This window comes from Idiotropiscis lumnitzeri, chromosome 12 (genome assembly GCF_059441095.1).
Source record: "Idiotropiscis lumnitzeri isolate Australia: NSW breed Sydney's pygmy pipehorse chromosome 12, RoL_Ilum_1.0, whole genome shotgun sequence".
Lineage (NCBI taxonomy): Eukaryota > Metazoa > Chordata > Actinopteri > Syngnathiformes > Syngnathidae > Idiotropiscis > Idiotropiscis lumnitzeri.
The window spans coordinates 7,726,888-7,744,156 of NC_142402.1; the positions used below are offsets into that span (position 1 = coordinate 7,726,888).

Here is a 17,269-nt window from a genome sequence, read left to right on the forward strand (position 1 = left end):
ATTCACCTTTAACATCTTCATTCAATCAAGGGCTCAACTGCAGTTGACTTCACTACTGAATTTATGTTTTTTTTTTGTATCAAGTTCTGATCTACGGAGGTTAAAAATGATCCTGTTTTGACAAAATAAGGAGTAGAAAGCACTGTTATCCTTTCATAACTTGGCATCACTGGTCTGACTAGAACATAATGTTTCATTTACCTGGATTTATCCTTTTTAGATAACCTTGTGATCACAGACAATGATGTCTTCAAACCAAAAATAAAGTGTTGTGGTAGTAGTACAAAGACAGATGAAGCCAAAGTACAAAGATTTTAATGTTACAGTTTCATTTAGAGCAAGGATTTTAAACTGTGAAAACTTTGATCCATCCTTTGTTGATGTCCATGTTCGTACTTTCATTAACATAGTTATTTCATGTTTGAAAACACATGTCGAAGTTATCTAGAATTAACACGATGACACCATTAACCCTACACATGGGGCAAACATTGAAATGTGGGATGTTTGTGAATATAGTTGCTATATTATCACAAACACAAATCATACAGCACATTCACGACAAGTAATTTTCCACATCATGCTCACAATTATCGGCCCAAACAGCTCAGAGCTTAATTTAAGATGAAATGTTGTTAAAAATAGATGAATCCGACTAAAATAATATATAACTCATAAAATAAAAAAAATCTTACAAAGTGCAGTTTCAAAATGTATTTAGTTCTGTAAATCATTATCGCCCATTAAAAAAAAAATCATCTGATCAAACAACTGTGATCACTTTTGAGCCCTGTTCTTATCCTAGCAAATCATCCATCCATGTACTGTTGTTCACATCATTTCCTGCACTTTGTTTGTCCAAAGGTGAAGATAAATCACTTGACTCATGAGACATTGGCATCAACTGTGTCTCTGATGCAAAGATGTCAAGAGAGAAAAGATCTCCGTGGGGTGACGGAGCAACGGAGGGTCCTGTAGCTGAGTCAAGCAGCCCGTTCGGTGGACTTGCGCTGAGAACTTCTGCACTAGCTGACATTTCACCAACAGCGAAGATATCATCAGGGATGGTGACTGGTTGGCCGTGAACAGGTGGTTGGATGAACAAACTGCTATTTGAGCTCAATAAGTCCAAATCCAACTCTTGAATGCAAGTCAGGTTGTTTGTTGTCAAAGTTTCAAAGCTTTGATTGTCAGCCTGGCCGAAAGAATCTGGGGCAGTCACTTGCTCTACCAATCCAAACGCTTCCATTTGGGTTGATCCTGTTTGAGTGTCAAGCAGGCTAAATCTGTCAGAGGATGGATCATTATTGACTGAAATTGCTACATCAACCGGGTTCTCCCCCAAACTCTCCTGGGAAATGAACTGATCAAGAGGAATAGGACCGGCTTGCGAAGCTTCTTGAATGACATCAAAAAATGTGTCGTGGTCCATATTCATATCTTTTGGTTTTGTTGCATTATCAAACTCATCTTGGTCTTGATTGGTCTTAGAAATTAGTGGCTCAGCTGAGACAGAACTGACAGTAAGAACTCTGCTTTGTTCAATTAGTGGTTCAACAGTTGACTCCTGGAAGTCATGAACATCGATAGAAGGAAGGTCAGTGCTGTCATCTGTCTCGGGATCGGTTAGCGGTAGGAGGGTCGCCTCACTGCTGATGTCATCATTTGGATTTGTATCTTGTGTGTTTGTCTCTTTCTGGACCACATGTGTTAGGCCATCATTTGTTTCACGAGTTGGCACCTCCGGCTGCGGGTTAACAATGCCGTCTTCGCTGCAATCAAGCATGTTTGACTCAGAAGCAAGGGCTCTGTTTTCAGGGTCATCCTCAACTTCCTGAGGTTTAACTTGGACGTTATCAGCCACCTCTGTTCTCTCATCATCGGCGTCCGTTTTACATTCATTGTCAAATGCTGCTAATTTTGTGGCGTCTTCATTCTTGTCCGGGGATGACTGAAAGTGTCTTCCCAGGAGTCCAACACCAGGCTTCTCATCTGCTTTCTTCATACTTTTTTCTTCAGTCTTTCTATTTTTTTCAGGGTCACTTGCAGCAAAAAGCTTTGACAAAGGGCTTCTTCCTTTGGACCAAGATCCGAGTCTGACCTTTGACCTCTCAGTCTGTTTTACAGGACTCACGGGAGGATTTGTTTTGGCAAGAACCTGTTTCTTGGTACTATGTTGTTTTGCTAAGTTTCTCATTTCATCCTTCCTTCCATTGCTTTCGGAGAGCGTTTCGGTTATTTTTTGTTTTGTCAGAGGATTTGCCAGTTTATCAGCTGACTCTTGTGTTACACATGATGAATTGTCTGTGACACGATTGCCTGAGTCACAAAGAAGAATCTGTTCATCTTTTTTGTCCTCACTTTGTAGCAACTCTGGACTTTTCCCAACATTTTCCTCCACATCGGTTGTCTCTCCTCTGGGCTGATGTCCATGTTGCATTTTTCTGAGCGCAATAGACCGCTCGGAGTCATTTTTTAAGTCATTTGCATTATTGCATGCTTTAACTTGGAGCCCAAAGCCACCCTCCTCTGTATCATCTGAGGCCAGTTGACGAGTCTGATCACAATGAGAGATGTCAACATCAGGTGCAAACCATACAGACTTTCTTGTTTTTTTCCAAGTAGCATCCAGTTTGTTCGATGCTTTATTCAATTTTGTTTTGTTGGCGGGTATCGCTGCTGTCTGCTTTTTGTTTGCATCTGAGAAACTGCTAGCTTTTTCTAGCAAAGACATGTGAAGTGTTGTTGGAGAATTGTTGTCTTGAAAATGTTTTGTTTTTGTGGGACCACTCCTGAATTTTGGTTCCTCAAAGATCGCTTTCTCCTCTGAGGTACTTTCTATTGTCTGAGGTTTCCCCTTGATTTCTGACACGTTGGAATGGATAAACATCATGCGCATATCTTTTTGTTTCAAACTTAGTGCATTTAGATTGTGATGAAGAGGTTTCTTCTTCTCTGGTGGCCAGCTCACTTTCAGTTTGCCCCTGAGGTCAGCACGGCTGCCATTTCTCACCTCACTTTCACGTGACTTTGAGGCAAATTCTTCAGCAGAAGACTCTCTGGCGGAAGTGGAACTGTTTGTTTGTGTTTTTGTCATTTTTGATGGACATGTGGTGTCAGGTTGATCTATTCCTTTATCTTTTGGAAGCCAGTGGTCTTTATGCTGCACGTGGCCGAAGCCCTCATCATAATTTCCCTTTCTTTTAAAAAGCTGTTGGTAGTGAGACATGCAGTAGAACTCGCCGTAAAGAGAGGAATAGTTGTGAATGCTGCAATTAAAAAAAATAATCATTATTTTTAAGGTATAAATGAATTGATTGTGATTTAAAGTACAGCAAACAACATCTTACCTGAGCTTCTTCTGACAGTGTTTACAGCAGAAACATTTGTTGTGAAGAATGACTTTATTGGCCACCATTTTTTCCATCGGATACACTGGTGTCAAACAGGCTGAACACATTTCCTTGACAGGTGAGTAGAGCTATAATGATGGAGACAAGGTACCAACAAATTGAACATCATATAATAACAAAGGAACATTTTAATACCTAAATTTTCCATTTTAAATTCCGCAGAGACTTAAAGGGGACACAGAGTATTATTGATAATTGACTTGAATAATTTTAATATTATATGAATAGATGTGTCTATGGAGTTCTTGTACGTATGAATTTAACCAAAGTTAGCTTGTGGCTTTGTGTGAGGTAAGCAGAGCTGCATTGGATTTTGTTGGATACACCGAGTAGGAAACCACTTTCGTGTCTGATATGCAGCGCGAACTTGATTGCTTGATGAATTTGTCGCAGCAGTGTTGGTGGAGAGTGTGTATTTGTCTGAAGAGGTATGTCAAGTTGCCGTACACATTGCACTATAGTGATTGAACTGCTGCCTCTGGGAGTTTGCCTGAGAGGCTCTCACTTTTTGCATATATAATGTGCAACATGTGTCCTCCAACTGTGTAAATGGATGACTGCATTGTGATTGCGTTGTGAAAAAAATCAAATAAATCACATTACATTTAACCAAACATATTCCCACAATTTACAATTATGTGGTACTTAGAATTTAGATTTGAATATATTTTACATAATTACAATAAAACCTCTTTTAGACAAGTTAAAAAAAAAACACAGCAATGTCTTAGTGGCATTTGAGTTGTAAAATTTTTAAACATACCATATTGGTCCTGGCAACCAAATAATCACTGCTTACCTTGGACACTGCTGCTTTTCATATGACGGTTTTCTGTTTGCCCCAGCACTGCCTCCTCTCACCCAAAAAAATATCTAACGATCTGGTGTGTAATTGCTCTGTCTTTATAATAGCTTCTTTGACTTTGTATCAACCAGAGGAGGGCATGTGTAAATTGAGGCTGAACTAGCTTGCTTTCTTAAAAGACTGCAGAAGAAATCAGAACACTGTGTAAAAAGATACCTACAATATAGCAGTTCCAAATTTTGTCTATAGGAACTGTTTGAACCAAAATTATTCTGTTTAATAAATGTCAATTTTTTCATATTTTTCATTTTTACTTGAATAGGGCTCTGCTCTACAGACATCCATGCCATTAATGTGAACATTCCTAAAAAGGATAAAATAAGGGATGTGTTTTTTTTTCTCCACAGAACAGTGACGCTACACTAACATAAATAATAATTAATAAATAAATAAAATAAAATATATAAAATAAATAAGTAAATAATACAATCAACATACCATTATGTATTACTTTCTGCCATATGAAGTGAATGAAAAGTAAATATTTTAAAGGAATTATCCAGCGGAGATGGCTTGTTTTTCACTAACAGGCTATATATATATTTATTATTATTATAATTTTTTAAAATCAGGAAACTGAAATTAGTTAGTATTTTTGTAATAGTCATTTTTATGTGTAAACCTGATACTGAATTGCAAGCGCGAATGTTAAACTCAGGCAAGTTTCCCTTTAATATGTTTCTTAAATCCTATTAATGCCCATAATATAATGTTAATTCTGAATGTCTGAATATCTTTTGTGAAAACATAGGACACTGAGCATAGTTTTTTTCCCCCTCTAAATTGCAATTTATTGTACATCTAACACAAAACCATATGGTATCAGCTATGTGTGCTTCATTAAAAGAATTCAACATTTTGTATAACATGGTTACAGTATAAAATCTCTAAGACAAAAGTTTCTTAAATAAAAAGCCAGCATCTTCACCACTACATAAGAATAAACAAATTATGAAAACAAAAATGGAATTCTTTGGACTCTTGAAGAGATGGGTTTGTTCATTGTTATTCCTTAGATTGGCTAAATGTTACAAACACTTTCCCTTTATCGTTGGTGTTACTCAGCTTCTTGTCCTCAGAAGGGCGACTAGATCTTTGCAGTAACGGGGATGTCATGACTCCATATGTGTTTGGCGCCGCGACCACCTCAAACACAGCAGCTGGTTCACCGTCACACTGTTTGGTGACAAATGTTGACGTTACAGACGATACAAAAACATTGCCAAAGCCGTCTGTCTCTTTGTATGTTTCACTGACAGTCTTGGTGCCAATTATTCCTGCAGGTTCCTCTGGTACTGTTTGCACCTCGAGCACGCTGACCTTGCGTTTTGCAGGGGTCGGATCACCTTGACCATTCCCTTCTGGTTTGAATGTCGACATGGTGGGCTTCAATTGTTCAACAGGCTTTCGGGCAGCTGAATGAATGGATATAAACGACGGTGATGACTGGGAAGATGAGTGAGTAGTAAACTTCTTGTTTGCTTGTCTGGCTGCTTCTTGCTTGGGATGATTTGAGTCATCCGGGATATTTCTTGTCTCTTTTCCTTGATCTGATTTGGCCTTGCTCGACACAATGCTGATTTTCCTGATATTGTTGGCAGGTTGAACGCTTTGCTCTGACTTCAAGGATTCATCAAGAAGTCCTGACAAGCCTGCAATATCTGCCTCAGATTTCAGGTTGGACACAGAGTAAAGCGCTTTTTTAATGGCCTCCTCAATGTCGAGGAGCTTCGCTAAAGTTTGCTCCTTCAGATTTATTATTTCCTTGCTTGCCTTCTCTAAATCTTCAAATGCAGTCTCAACCGAAGAAACGCTTTCTAGATCATCATCCTGTGTGTCAACTTTGCTTTGCTCTGAATTTTCACTTGATGGGACTATCCCACCAGGGACACGATTACAAAATGTCTTCAATGTGCCAACCTCGACAATACTGTTTTCTCCTTCTATCTGTTGCACCTGCGACAAGATTCCCTTAAGTTCCTCTCGTTTCCTCATGTTTTCAAATATTTCCATGGCCGCCTTCACGTTTCCTTTCATGATCTCATCCATGTGCACAGAAAGCCTCTGTCGTCTCTGACTTTCTGTCTCGCTGACTTTCTTCTGTCTTAAAACAACTTTATTCTCATTGTCATTTGTGTTTTTTGTTGTTTGGCATGCACTCGCCACACTGTGTGTCTCTGACACATCCCCTTTGAAATGTCTGACATTCTTTTGGCCTTTGTTGTTTTTGTTCAGGGTTCCGTTGCCCGTTCTTTCCAAGTTATTGAATGCGGCCTGCAAGCTCATGTTCATTTCATGCTTTGAATTGTTCCCATAATCTTTCATGCACTTTTGTATCTCCTCGGCAGCATTAATTTTCTGTATGACATTTCTCTCCATCTCCAGGGTGGTATTTGACTCTGTCATCTGGCAGTTTGATTTTTCGTCACTCACACTCTCTTCAACGAACATGTCAGTGGGAAGTTGTGTGTTATGTTGAGCATTTTGGTGAGACACTGGATTGCTTTTATTTGCAGGTGACAACTTTTGATCGTCTTTGACTGCTGGTTTCATCCATTGTGGCTTTGGTGGCAAAGCGGGCTTCAGGTTCTGTGGTTTCTTTAGCAGGCATGGTGGAGCAGTTACGACCTCAGAACTGGACGATTTAGAGCCTCCATTTTGTTCCGGATAGCATGTTGAGTTCTGAGCTGTGATCGGCGGTTGCCCTTCACACGTTACTGAAATTGAAGGAAACAATGTTGTGTCAGATGGAGGCATAGACACCACAACACTCTGCTTGTGAACAGCCTTGCTCGTCTCTGAACAAGCTTTCCCTGAATTCCTGTAAAGCATTGCTGATTTAAAGTCTCCCTTGGAGACATTTACACTAGAGCGCTCAAGCGATTGCAATGCTAGGTGGACATTACCTCTTACAATAGCTTCTTTATCTGGGAGCTTCTGCTCCATCGCTGCATTCTGCAGAGATCTAATTGCTGACTTTATATCTCCTTTAATAACATCTTCTTGCTCATTTTCTGTTGTCTGACCATTGCACTCATAACTTACAAAATGTGGTTGTGGTGCACTAGAATTGATAAGAACTGCCTTATTGGATATGTCTCCCTGTTGGCAAGTGTCTAAGGAAACATGGCTTTCCAAATCGTTGACTGCATCACTGACCTGTGGACAAGTCTTGATTTGGTGGACTCTGGAGGATGAAGATGATTGCGTAACCACCCTCGAGCTTCCTCCTTGTGCGGAGACATCCAGGTTGTATACTTTTCCTGGAGTAATGACTTCTCGCTCCACTTGCATGCTTTGTTGCTTGGCCAGGTGCAGGGACGTTTTAGCTGCCTTGACATCTCCAGATATGATTGTCTCTTTTTGTACTTGACTTCCTTCTGGTTCAAGGCACTCGGATGACAAATCCATATCATAAATAGTTCCTGGTGTAACGTTCTCCCGTTCTATACTCATGCTCTGTTGCTTTGCGCGTTCTAATGACTGCAATGATGCCTTGACGTCTCCAGCCACAATTTCCTCTTTTTCAACCACGACGGATTGCTTTGCTGCAAGTTGTTGCTTTGCTGTTAAAACATCCCCAGGAATGATTTCATCCCGCGGAATGCAGTTCTCAGCAACGAAAGAGCACTCTGATGAAAACACTTTTTTGGTGTTCTTCACATCTCCTGGCAGAACATCTGAAATCGTTCTCTCCACTGCTTCCTTTTGCTGGCAGATATTTCTTTTTGCCTCCCGCACATCTCCCTGTATAATCTCAATTTGCTCGTTGCCAGGAGTTTCGTGATCACGGTCATCTTCTGACGCCTCAGAATGAAGACTTTTCAGGTATTGCAGATCTCCCTTTTCAATGCAACTTTTGTACAAGTTGACATTGCCCTTTTCATTTTCATCTATTCTACACGTTGTTGCTGTCCTTGCACTGCTGGCAGTTGCTAATAGATTTCCAATGGCAGACTTCACATCCCCTTTTTCAATAATGTTACTTTGGGTATCGGGTTCACTATGGTTTATAAGTGAATAGACAGACATATCCGCTTGTCCACCTGCCGTCTCTTGCATAAGGATTCCTTTCTTGAAGTTCTTACCTTGGATAAGTATTTCATCAATCATTTGAACAGTGTTTTGTAATATTCGATCCCGATCAATAGCAGTAATCGTTGATAACTGACAGCTTGGAAGTTGGACGACGGTGGTATTCACTTTTCCCTGTTCCACTTCTCTAAGAAATGTAACTTGTGTGTTGCTTGGTTTAAGTAAGAGCTGTAAAATGATGTTTCGGAGATTGCCCTCAACAACTTCTTCTTTCTGAATTTGGACTTCATGAGTGCTTCCCAGACTGAATTTTGCCATGGTGACATTTTGATCTTCTTTGTCTTCAATTATTATGCCACTTGAGATAACTACATTCAATTCACTTAAGAACGACATGGTCTCTGTGACACTGCTGGAGGTGATTTTGTCCAGTGGCGTTGTCTCAAAAAGCCAGGTTGTGCACTTGACGTCAGCTTTTGGGATAATTTCCTCTGAACCTTGGAAAGATGTTTCTTCTGGCTCCTTGATTTTGTCCAATGGCTGTGATTCAAACAGCCAAGTGCAGCGTTTCACATCTCCTTTCTGGCTGTCTTCTCTGTGGACTGTTTTGACTGGACCTTGTTCTTGAGGCTCTCCTCTGATACTGTCAATTGTTTGATTCTCAAAAAGCCAGGTGGAAGTCCTAACGTCTCCATGCTGAACATCAGTGACACTAACCATTCTTACAAACTTGTTGTTTGATTCCTCGGATTCAAATATCTTTTTGTTGAACTGCACATTACAGCTTCCAAAGTCTTCAGTGACCTTAACAGAAGGCTCTTCCCTGCTGGTAAAGGAGTCCAGTGGTTGTGTCTCAAATTTCCATCTGGCTGATTTGACATCTCCTTTCTCGACATCCTCCTGAGTGACGGCTCGGATCACATAAACTTCATTTTCTGCCTTGATAGCCTCGAGGGGCTTAGTTTCAAACATCCACCGTGCTCCTCTCACATCACCACTTAAGACCTCATCCTTTTTCACAGTTGTCACTTCATGAAACTGCCCCTCTTTGTCTCGAATGGCATACAACGGCAGGGACTCAAACATCATGGTGCTGGACTTCACATCAACATCACTCTCCAGCTGTTCCAGACTGACTGACTTCTCTTCAAGAGGTTGCTCATGGATTTTGTCCAGTGATGAGGTTTCAAAGATAAACTTTTTGCTCTTTACATCCCCGCTCACAGCTTCACTCACTTTCTGAATGTTTGCATCATCATTGTCCTTGTTGATTGTGTTCATTGGACAGTTCTCGAACAACCAAGTGAATTTGTGTACAGATCCTTTCTGGATGTGATCATCATCGTGTTCATCAGATGCCATCAGTATTTCCGAACCGATTTCATCAAGGGACTGGGATTCAAAAAGTTCTTTAACTCTTGAGACATCTCCTGACTCAACGTTAACTTGGCTGACACATCTTACATCTTGTTCCGTCCGGTCATTTCTTGTTCTATCCAACGTCTCTGTTTCAAAAAGGTGTTTGACTGTTTGAACACCTGTCTTGGATTTTGCAGAATCCTCTATGGTGGTACAGAGATTTAAATTGTACTCTTCGCCATCTTTTATGGAGTCTAATGGCTGTGATTCAAAAAGCCATGTCATCGACTTAACGCTTGCACTGTCAATGGTCTCTTTGTCATTCACTTTCTCTGATTTGTCATACAAAACGTCCATTGGTTGTGTCTCAAATAACCATTTGCATGCCTTAACGTCACCTTTACAAGGCGTGGCCCCAACATCATGGCTTGGCTCCATCTGGTTGAATTTGGAATGAATTCCATCTATCGTCTGGGTTTCAAAAAGCCACTTTGCCAACTTGACATCACCCGTTGTGTCCTCCTCTCTTGTAATGCCTTTGATTACCTCAAAATTTTCCTTTCCTTCTGTTAGTTCATGTAGAGGCTTGGTCTCAAACATCCACTTGTAGTTTTGGACTTTTCCCTTGATTAATTCCTCACGGCTGACGGTTGTTATCTTGTGGAAATTTCCAGAACTGTCTTTTATAGCATACAAAGGAGAATTCTCAGCAATTTGGTTTTCTGATGTGTTATTCTCCTCATTACAACGAGCAATTTTACTTAAAGGAATTGTTTCAAAAAGTTGCTTGAACCCCATAACATCCACCCTTTCAATCACTTGTTGTTTTACCAAAGAACTCTTTCCAGAGCCACGGCTGTCAAATATTATTTTTTTGTCTTTAATCGCACCTTGCTCATCAGCTGAAAGGGTAATTTTCTTCAAACATCCAACCTCATAGCTATCATTTAGAGTCTCCATGGGTTGAGTTTCAAACAGCCAAAGAGATGTCTTGACATCGCCTCCAACAATTGTATCCTTTTCCAATGTCTTTTCCTCCGTATCTCCTCTCAGTGTTGCCAGTGGTTGCGTCTCAAAGAGCTTTGTCTTGTTGGTCACCTCAGCCATTCTCGTGCAGTCATCCAATGTGCCCTTGAACTCGTCCACTCCCGCGACCTCTTGTACAGCGTCAAAAGACTGTGTTTCAAACATCCACCGCTTTCTGTCCACTCCACCTCTGTGTCCTTCTTCCAGAGATATGCCCCGAATTATTTTCACGCCATCACTTTCCTTGTTAATCAGGTCCAAAGGTTGGGTTTCAAATAACCAGCGAGCACTGCTCGTGTTTCCATTGTTGATCTCCTCCCTGCAGATGGATTTGATCGTATGGATAATACCACTTTTGTCTCTAATGGCACAGCTAGGTTCTGCCTGAAAGAGTTTCACAGTCTTTTGGACATCTCCTTTTTGCTCCTGCAGCTCGGACGTCAGTTTCAAGAAGTTATTGTCCTCTATGGAGTTACAGCGCCCAAAGTCACTTAGTGCTTTGGTCTCAAAAAGTAAACGTGTCCCACTTACATCTCCTGGCTTGATGGGCTCTTTCAACACGGCTTCAACCAATTCGCCATCTTTTTCGTTGAGGGAGTCTAAGGGCTTTGTTTCAAAGAGCCAGGTAGATGCTCTCACATCCCCTCGAACTGAAGTCTGCCTTTTAGTAAATGTCTCTGAAATTAGAGGTTGTTTATCACAGTGCTCAAACATGGAAGAGGTGCCTCTGACATTTCCACCTGTTAAATTCTCTTCATCCAGCATCTTCTTAGTGGCATGAGGATCCCCAATACTGTCCAGATTCCAGTTTTCAAAGATCCACCTCATTGACTGCACTTCACCTTGATAACCGGCTGTTGCCTCATTGTCCTCTGGCCGCACTGCCTTCATTATGTCGTCATCTACAGCCTCACCAAGATGTTGGATGTCTGGGTGAATGTGTTTAAAGAGCCTCTTCAGTTCACTCTTCTGCCTTTGCTGGTAGTATGTGGAAAAGGTTTCTTTAGGTGGAGGCAAGGGGAGGCTACTTAATGCTGAGGACCCTTCATAGTCAAGGGGCCTTGCCGGTACAGGAGGAGGAGGTGGTGGCAGTGGAAGTTCGACTTCATCAAGTGATGATTCCGAAACTGTGAGTTTCTGGGCTGTCCCAGCCATCTTTAAATAAATAAAAAAAAACAGAACATGCAATAATGTCAGTACTAATTCAGTAAAACCACTATCAGACTACATGCATATGTTTAAAAGGCATGCAATTAGTATGTAAGTCAAGTCATACATTACCTTCCTGTATGCTCACTTGATGTTTGTCACTGCAAACCATCCTCGTCACACCAAGGTTAAGGAAAACACTACACACAGCTATTAGCGGAGCAAAGGTGTTCTTCAAAAACAGCATGTCTTTTTCTCAATTCACTTTAACGCACACTTAAAAAAATAGTTAGTGTTACTGGTCTTTTGAGGGTAGTTTTAGGATGAACCCAAAACTCACTAAAATCTTTACAGGCTAGCTCAATGTGACATTCTCTAAACCTGAATGCACTTTTGAAACTGTTTTGTACTCTTTTTCAAAATTTACTGTTCTCTAATGATCTGAATGGCAAAACTCACAGCAATCCCAAACCAGGAAATGCTTTGTTCGATAAATGGATCAAACATATGGTGTGAATTTTGCTGTTGGCCTCTTCGTTAGAGAACAATAAGTTCTGCAAAAAGTAATTGAACAGTTGGACATGGGCTATCAAAGATTTAGAGAAGGTCAAATATAATCTGTAAAGGTCATGGACAATTTTAGGTTCATTCTGAAATTTCACCTGTAATGTGAATATCCCCAACTTGAGAAACTTTCTTTTGTACCACTTTACATACTTTACTTTTTTGTGTATCACTGTAATCTAGCTGTAACTACATCATCTCACGCCGTTATCTAATCAATAACCTTGTCTACCAAAGACCATTGAGAATTTTTTTCCATCAGAATTTCTTTGCAGTTGTAATGCAAACATCTTAAATGAAGTTGTATAATTGACTTTGACCCTTACCGTAAATAAACTAAGAAGTTTATTTATTTTATGTTAATGTGCTTTAATAACAACAATAATAATAATGATTCATTATTTTCAATTTCATAACAATGAAGGAATTTTGGGGGGTTATTTTTAATCTAATTTTGTTATCATTCTTGGGCAAAGGAGTCAAAGCCACTTGCTCGATACTTACAGGTTGAAATGCATTTGACTAATCTCATCTGTTCTATTTTATAACAAACAATCTCTATGCATGATTTTTTTACTGTGATTTGAAAACAATCTTGAAAGCTCACTGACATAATTTAAGCATTATATGGTTGTTCTAATTTGTTCACGATCGATATTTTAAAAAATTTATTCTGTAAATTATTATTAGTATTTTTTTGGACAATGCTATTAGTTAACTCTATGTAAAAATGAAGCATCTCTGTAAACAAGCAAGCACAGCATCTGTTGTAATACACTCACTCAAAAATAAACAAAAAGACACTCGAGACTTACCTTGCTGCTTTTAATCCTCGTCCCTGATGTACCAATCAATCCCTGCTGACAAATAGAAATCCCGTTTAGATTCTCACTCCTTCTATGTCCCCAATGCATCTACACTGAGTTACGCGTACAAGACAAGCATTTACATGAGTTAAATACTAAAAGAACGAACGATTATTTAAGTTTGAATATTGAAGATATAAAAAATCAATAACTGCAACAAATCATATATGATATTAAAAGACACTTTAGTAGATATACTACAATTAAACAAAATCTTTTTTTTAACTAATTCACTGCCAGCCCAAGTGAAATAATGGAGCTTTGGCTTCTGCTGTCAACGGTAGCAATTAATAATGCAGACCTAAAATGAAGATTGCAGATTATACAACAGGTATATTGAAAATGTTGAAATCTCCATTTGAAAGAAATTTGAAACCCATGCGTCCAGCGTGTGGTGAGGAATGAGAGGCATTTCAGGAACTTACTGATTGTGTTAAACCTCCAATGGCGTCAATGGACGCTGCTCTTGACAGATAGAGAGCTGACTTGTCTCTAACAGAGGAGCAAGTCGATATCTTGTTGCTGGCTTGAGTTGTTGAGATGTCTCTCTTCGTCAGTGATGAAAATCTGTCATCTGCAAAATAATTTATAAATAGGAACAAATGAGCAAGAGTAGTTCATAATAACACAGTTTCTCAAACCCCAAAATAAGCAAAGTAGAATGTGTCTGGTGGCAGCAATGTGTGCACTTATGGTGCTGTTCACAGTGCGTGTATTTATAGCGTATCTATCAGTTCACCATGCACAAAATGAATGGAAAACAGAGAGTTCAGCACCTGCATTGAGGTTTGAAGCAAATTAGAGAATGAGACAGACTTCACAGGCTTCTGAAGACTGTAGTGTTTGTACCAACTGACATGACAGAAAAGGCCCACACATGTTGCCCGGAGTCAACAGCATCACTCGACTGATGTCCAAGAAGGGAAAAAAAACAAAACAACAACAGCAACTGCTAGCTCAGCTGTAGTGACACAGATTGTTTGCACATTGTTCATGTGAGCTCTGTGCCATCCGACTATCAACACCTGACCTGAAAGAATGTCACCAACTGACCTCAGGAAAAGCATGACATGGATCCTCCTTTTAACCAGAGGCTGAATTTCATTGCAACACTTGTGGAGATTAGGGATTCAAATTCAGATTCAGATGTGTATAAATAGTTGCGGCGTGGACAATATACGTGATGTCAAGAGCTCATACTATGAATTATATCCTTTCCAGCTGTAAGTCATGGACACATTTGGGCATACCTCCTCTTTTCACACAGTAAGCCCAAGCAGAACAAAAGGCCTGAGCAGCAAGCTGACGCCCCTCTCCAGTCCGGATTTAAAACATTTTCATAGATGGGTGAGCAGACAGAATGAGGCACCGAGTGTAGCTGAGAGGTCAACTTGGTCCCTTGTATAATTATTCCCACTTCTATTACAGACTGATGAGACATTCATTTGTAAAGGTTCGTCATCACCAATCTCGAAGCCACATACTACAGAACAGAGTTTGCCAATTTGGGCCGTATGCTCTTAATCTGAAGGATTCGCACACATTGAAGTCGAAGCCATTCCTTCAGACGTGTTTGATGAGGGGTCATTCTCAAGGAATGAGGAGGCGCTATTAGCAGCGCAGTAATGTGAGGGTGTTGTGGCCCACTAACAGCTGTGCAAATGATGGTGAAATGTGGTTGGTATTCTCTCAAGGGCACCGCCTTCTCAAACATCAGCTGTTGGTGATTGTTTCCACATTTGCAGACTGTAATGAAAACCGTCTTGCTCAAGAGGCCGACCACCAACAGGTCATTATATTCGAACCTTTTTGAGGGCCCCAATCAAAACTGAGAAAATGAAAACTTGCCATTTCACTTTTTGTTTTAGTGTGTCCACGTTTACGTAATGAAGTGTCGTGTGATTATTGTGAGTGTATGTTCAAAAAAAATATTCATTTGCTCCATGATAATAACATAATAATAATAACATAATAACAATTCAATGTTACGCTTCATTTACATGCTGACATAACATTAAAGACTTTGCTTATATATAGAGAGATTGAGAAATGTATTAGTATTTTCCTTTAACACTTAGTCTTTGCTATTAACAGTGATTGATTATTTTTCCTATAAGTCTCCACAACCATATTACACATTTTAATATAATACAAGGCTACTAATGTAACCACAATATTATTTAAAAAAATGAAAGCTCTGATACTCACAAAGGTTTTATCCAATGTTCTTTCTCCTCTCGTATTTGTGCTGTGTAGCAAACGCTGGCTCCTGATGCCTCAGTGATGCGTGATGAAGGCTGACTCCTCTCTCTGTCTTTCACCCCACACTGACTCTCTGCACTCCACTGGCCTCGGCCCGTGACAGCTGATTTTTATCAGAGCTGTCGCCCCCACCCCAACCTAAGAGCGTCTATTTTGGGTGGGTGGCTGGCGGTTGCTACTCGACTGAGTCAATCATCTCTGTTAGTCACTAAAGGACTGGGACACCCCATCCTCTCCCATTCCCACCAATACGTTGTCATTCCCTATAAAAGCCCCCCTGTACGGTACATGTCGGTGGGTGGTTTGAACTATACAGGGACTAACTTTGGTACGTTTATGATAAAGTGGATTAAAAATAACAATTAGGAATTGTATGGCGTTACATGTTTGTTGTGCTGGCAAATTTTGTTGTTATCCACAGAGAAATTATTGTACATCTTTGTCTTACACAAGATCTAAGTCCCTACAACCAAGTATCAAAACAGCAGTGCACAGAAATGATGTGATCACAGGGCCAAAGTATGCGTCATAATCCGTCAGCGCCGATGTCACTCCTATCTTAAGCGGCTGTGCCGTACGCATAGTTATGTATTTACACCAGCACATCCTCATCTTTTTTTAGTTGATTCATGCCAAGGGCAACAGAACACTGCTGAGCCAACGGTGACATGCACTTTTTAGAGACCTCGAGGGGGGGTTTCTTGGCTACTCCACGGTACTTGAATATAGAACATTCAATTCAGCATGTGTGCCTTAACATATTTCTGACTGTGACGGTAATAATGAAATTGAGCACCACACCTCACCGTCAGAGTATCTGGAAACTTTGTTGGAAGACTCTGGGAGGCCATTTGTGGTCCTTCCTCCATCCAACTTGGTCACCCTCTAGAATAATAACACAAACAAAAAGAAAGGCCCATATTCATTTACTTTCTTGTCCATTATACAGATTGATACTGACGTGATCATAGCCGATCATTAAAGCTAAACCTACAGTAAAGTGTAAAGGAAGAATACTTACTAATACATTAATTAATTCTCTTCTGAAGTTTATTGCTGCCAATACTCCCTTTTTGTATTTTTATATTCCAATTGTAAAATGTGTTTTTTTTTCTGCTCTGTCACATCCTCTCAATTGTATTTTGTGCAATGTGCGTTGTGCCTTTTTCCAAATTAAAAAAAAACCCCAAAAAGAAACAGGCACACCAGACACTTCATTATACTTTCATAACCTAATGAGATTCAATTCAAAATGTTGCCTTCACCAAGATAATAATGCTTACATTTATCTCATATGGTGTTATTCATTCAAGATTGACTTTGGTATTGTGGTTGTAATTTGGAGTCGTGTAGAACTAAACTTCTGAGTCTTTCTAACATTTTCTCACTTGTGCACATACAGGAATTGAAGTGACCATCGGAGCTCAATCCGATTGTTTATACTTGAAAGCAATTTAAACTTTTTCTTTTATATTATGAATAATTACTTTTTTATGTATCCTCTCTTTTTACAATATGTTACTTTATATTATTCTCTTGTCCATTGTATTGTTATGGAGCCGTTGTTTGTTCATTTTAATATATTATTAAAAAATAGGCAGCATGGTGAGTTGGTGTCGCCATATCTGCCACAGTCGATAGGTTTTGGATTTGAATCTGGAGCTTCCTCATACATTTAAACAACATGCATGTTTAATTAGTTTAAGTTCAATTAAAGACTATAAATAGTC

At 39.8% G+C, this 17,269-nt stretch overlaps 2 protein-coding genes and 1 long non-coding RNA gene across 5 annotated transcripts; 1 reads left to right on the top strand and 2 right to left on the bottom strand.

Annotated features, from left to right (window-relative positions):
* Positions 1–340: 340 nt before the first annotated feature.
* LOC148325686 (uncharacterized) lies at positions 341–3,468 on the bottom strand. Its single transcript, XM_088312023.1, has 2 exons — positions 3,351–3,468; positions 341–3,269 (listed from the first exon to the last, which is right to left on the bottom strand). The coding sequence occupies exons 1-2, from the start codon at positions 3,458–3,460 to the stop codon at positions 797–799; spliced, it is 2,583 nt and encodes an 860-aa protein (XP_088168149.1). The 5' UTR covers positions 3,461–3,468; the 3' UTR covers positions 341–796.
* A 431-nt stretch (positions 3,469–3,899) lies between these two features.
* On the bottom strand, positions 3,900–15,627 carry xirp1 (xin actin binding repeat containing 1). 3 transcript variants are annotated; one of them, XM_088312019.1, is made up of 5 exons: positions 15,486–15,627; positions 13,703–13,851; positions 13,227–13,271; positions 11,980–12,057; positions 3,900–11,853 (listed from the first exon to the last, which is right to left on the bottom strand). In XM_088312019.1, exon 5 carries the CDS (start codon positions 11,851–11,853, stop codon positions 5,284–5,286), a length of 6,570 nt encoding a protein of 2,189 aa, XP_088168145.1. In that variant the 5' UTR covers positions 11,980–12,057; positions 13,227–13,271; positions 13,703–13,851; positions 15,486–15,627; the 3' UTR covers positions 3,900–5,283. The 3 variants fall into 3 exon arrangements, with proteins under 3 accessions (XP_088168145.1, XP_088168146.1, XP_088168144.1); XM_088312020.1 differs by lacking the exon at positions 11,980–12,057 and having other exon boundaries at positions 13,227–13,268; XM_088312018.1 differs by lacking the exon at positions 11,980–12,057.
* LOC148325688 (uncharacterized) lies at positions 11,075–17,269 on the top strand. The gene is made up of 2 exons (XR_015846237.1): positions 11,075–11,827; positions 15,534–17,269. It is a non-coding gene; the product is annotated as an uncharacterized LOC148325688 (long non-coding RNA).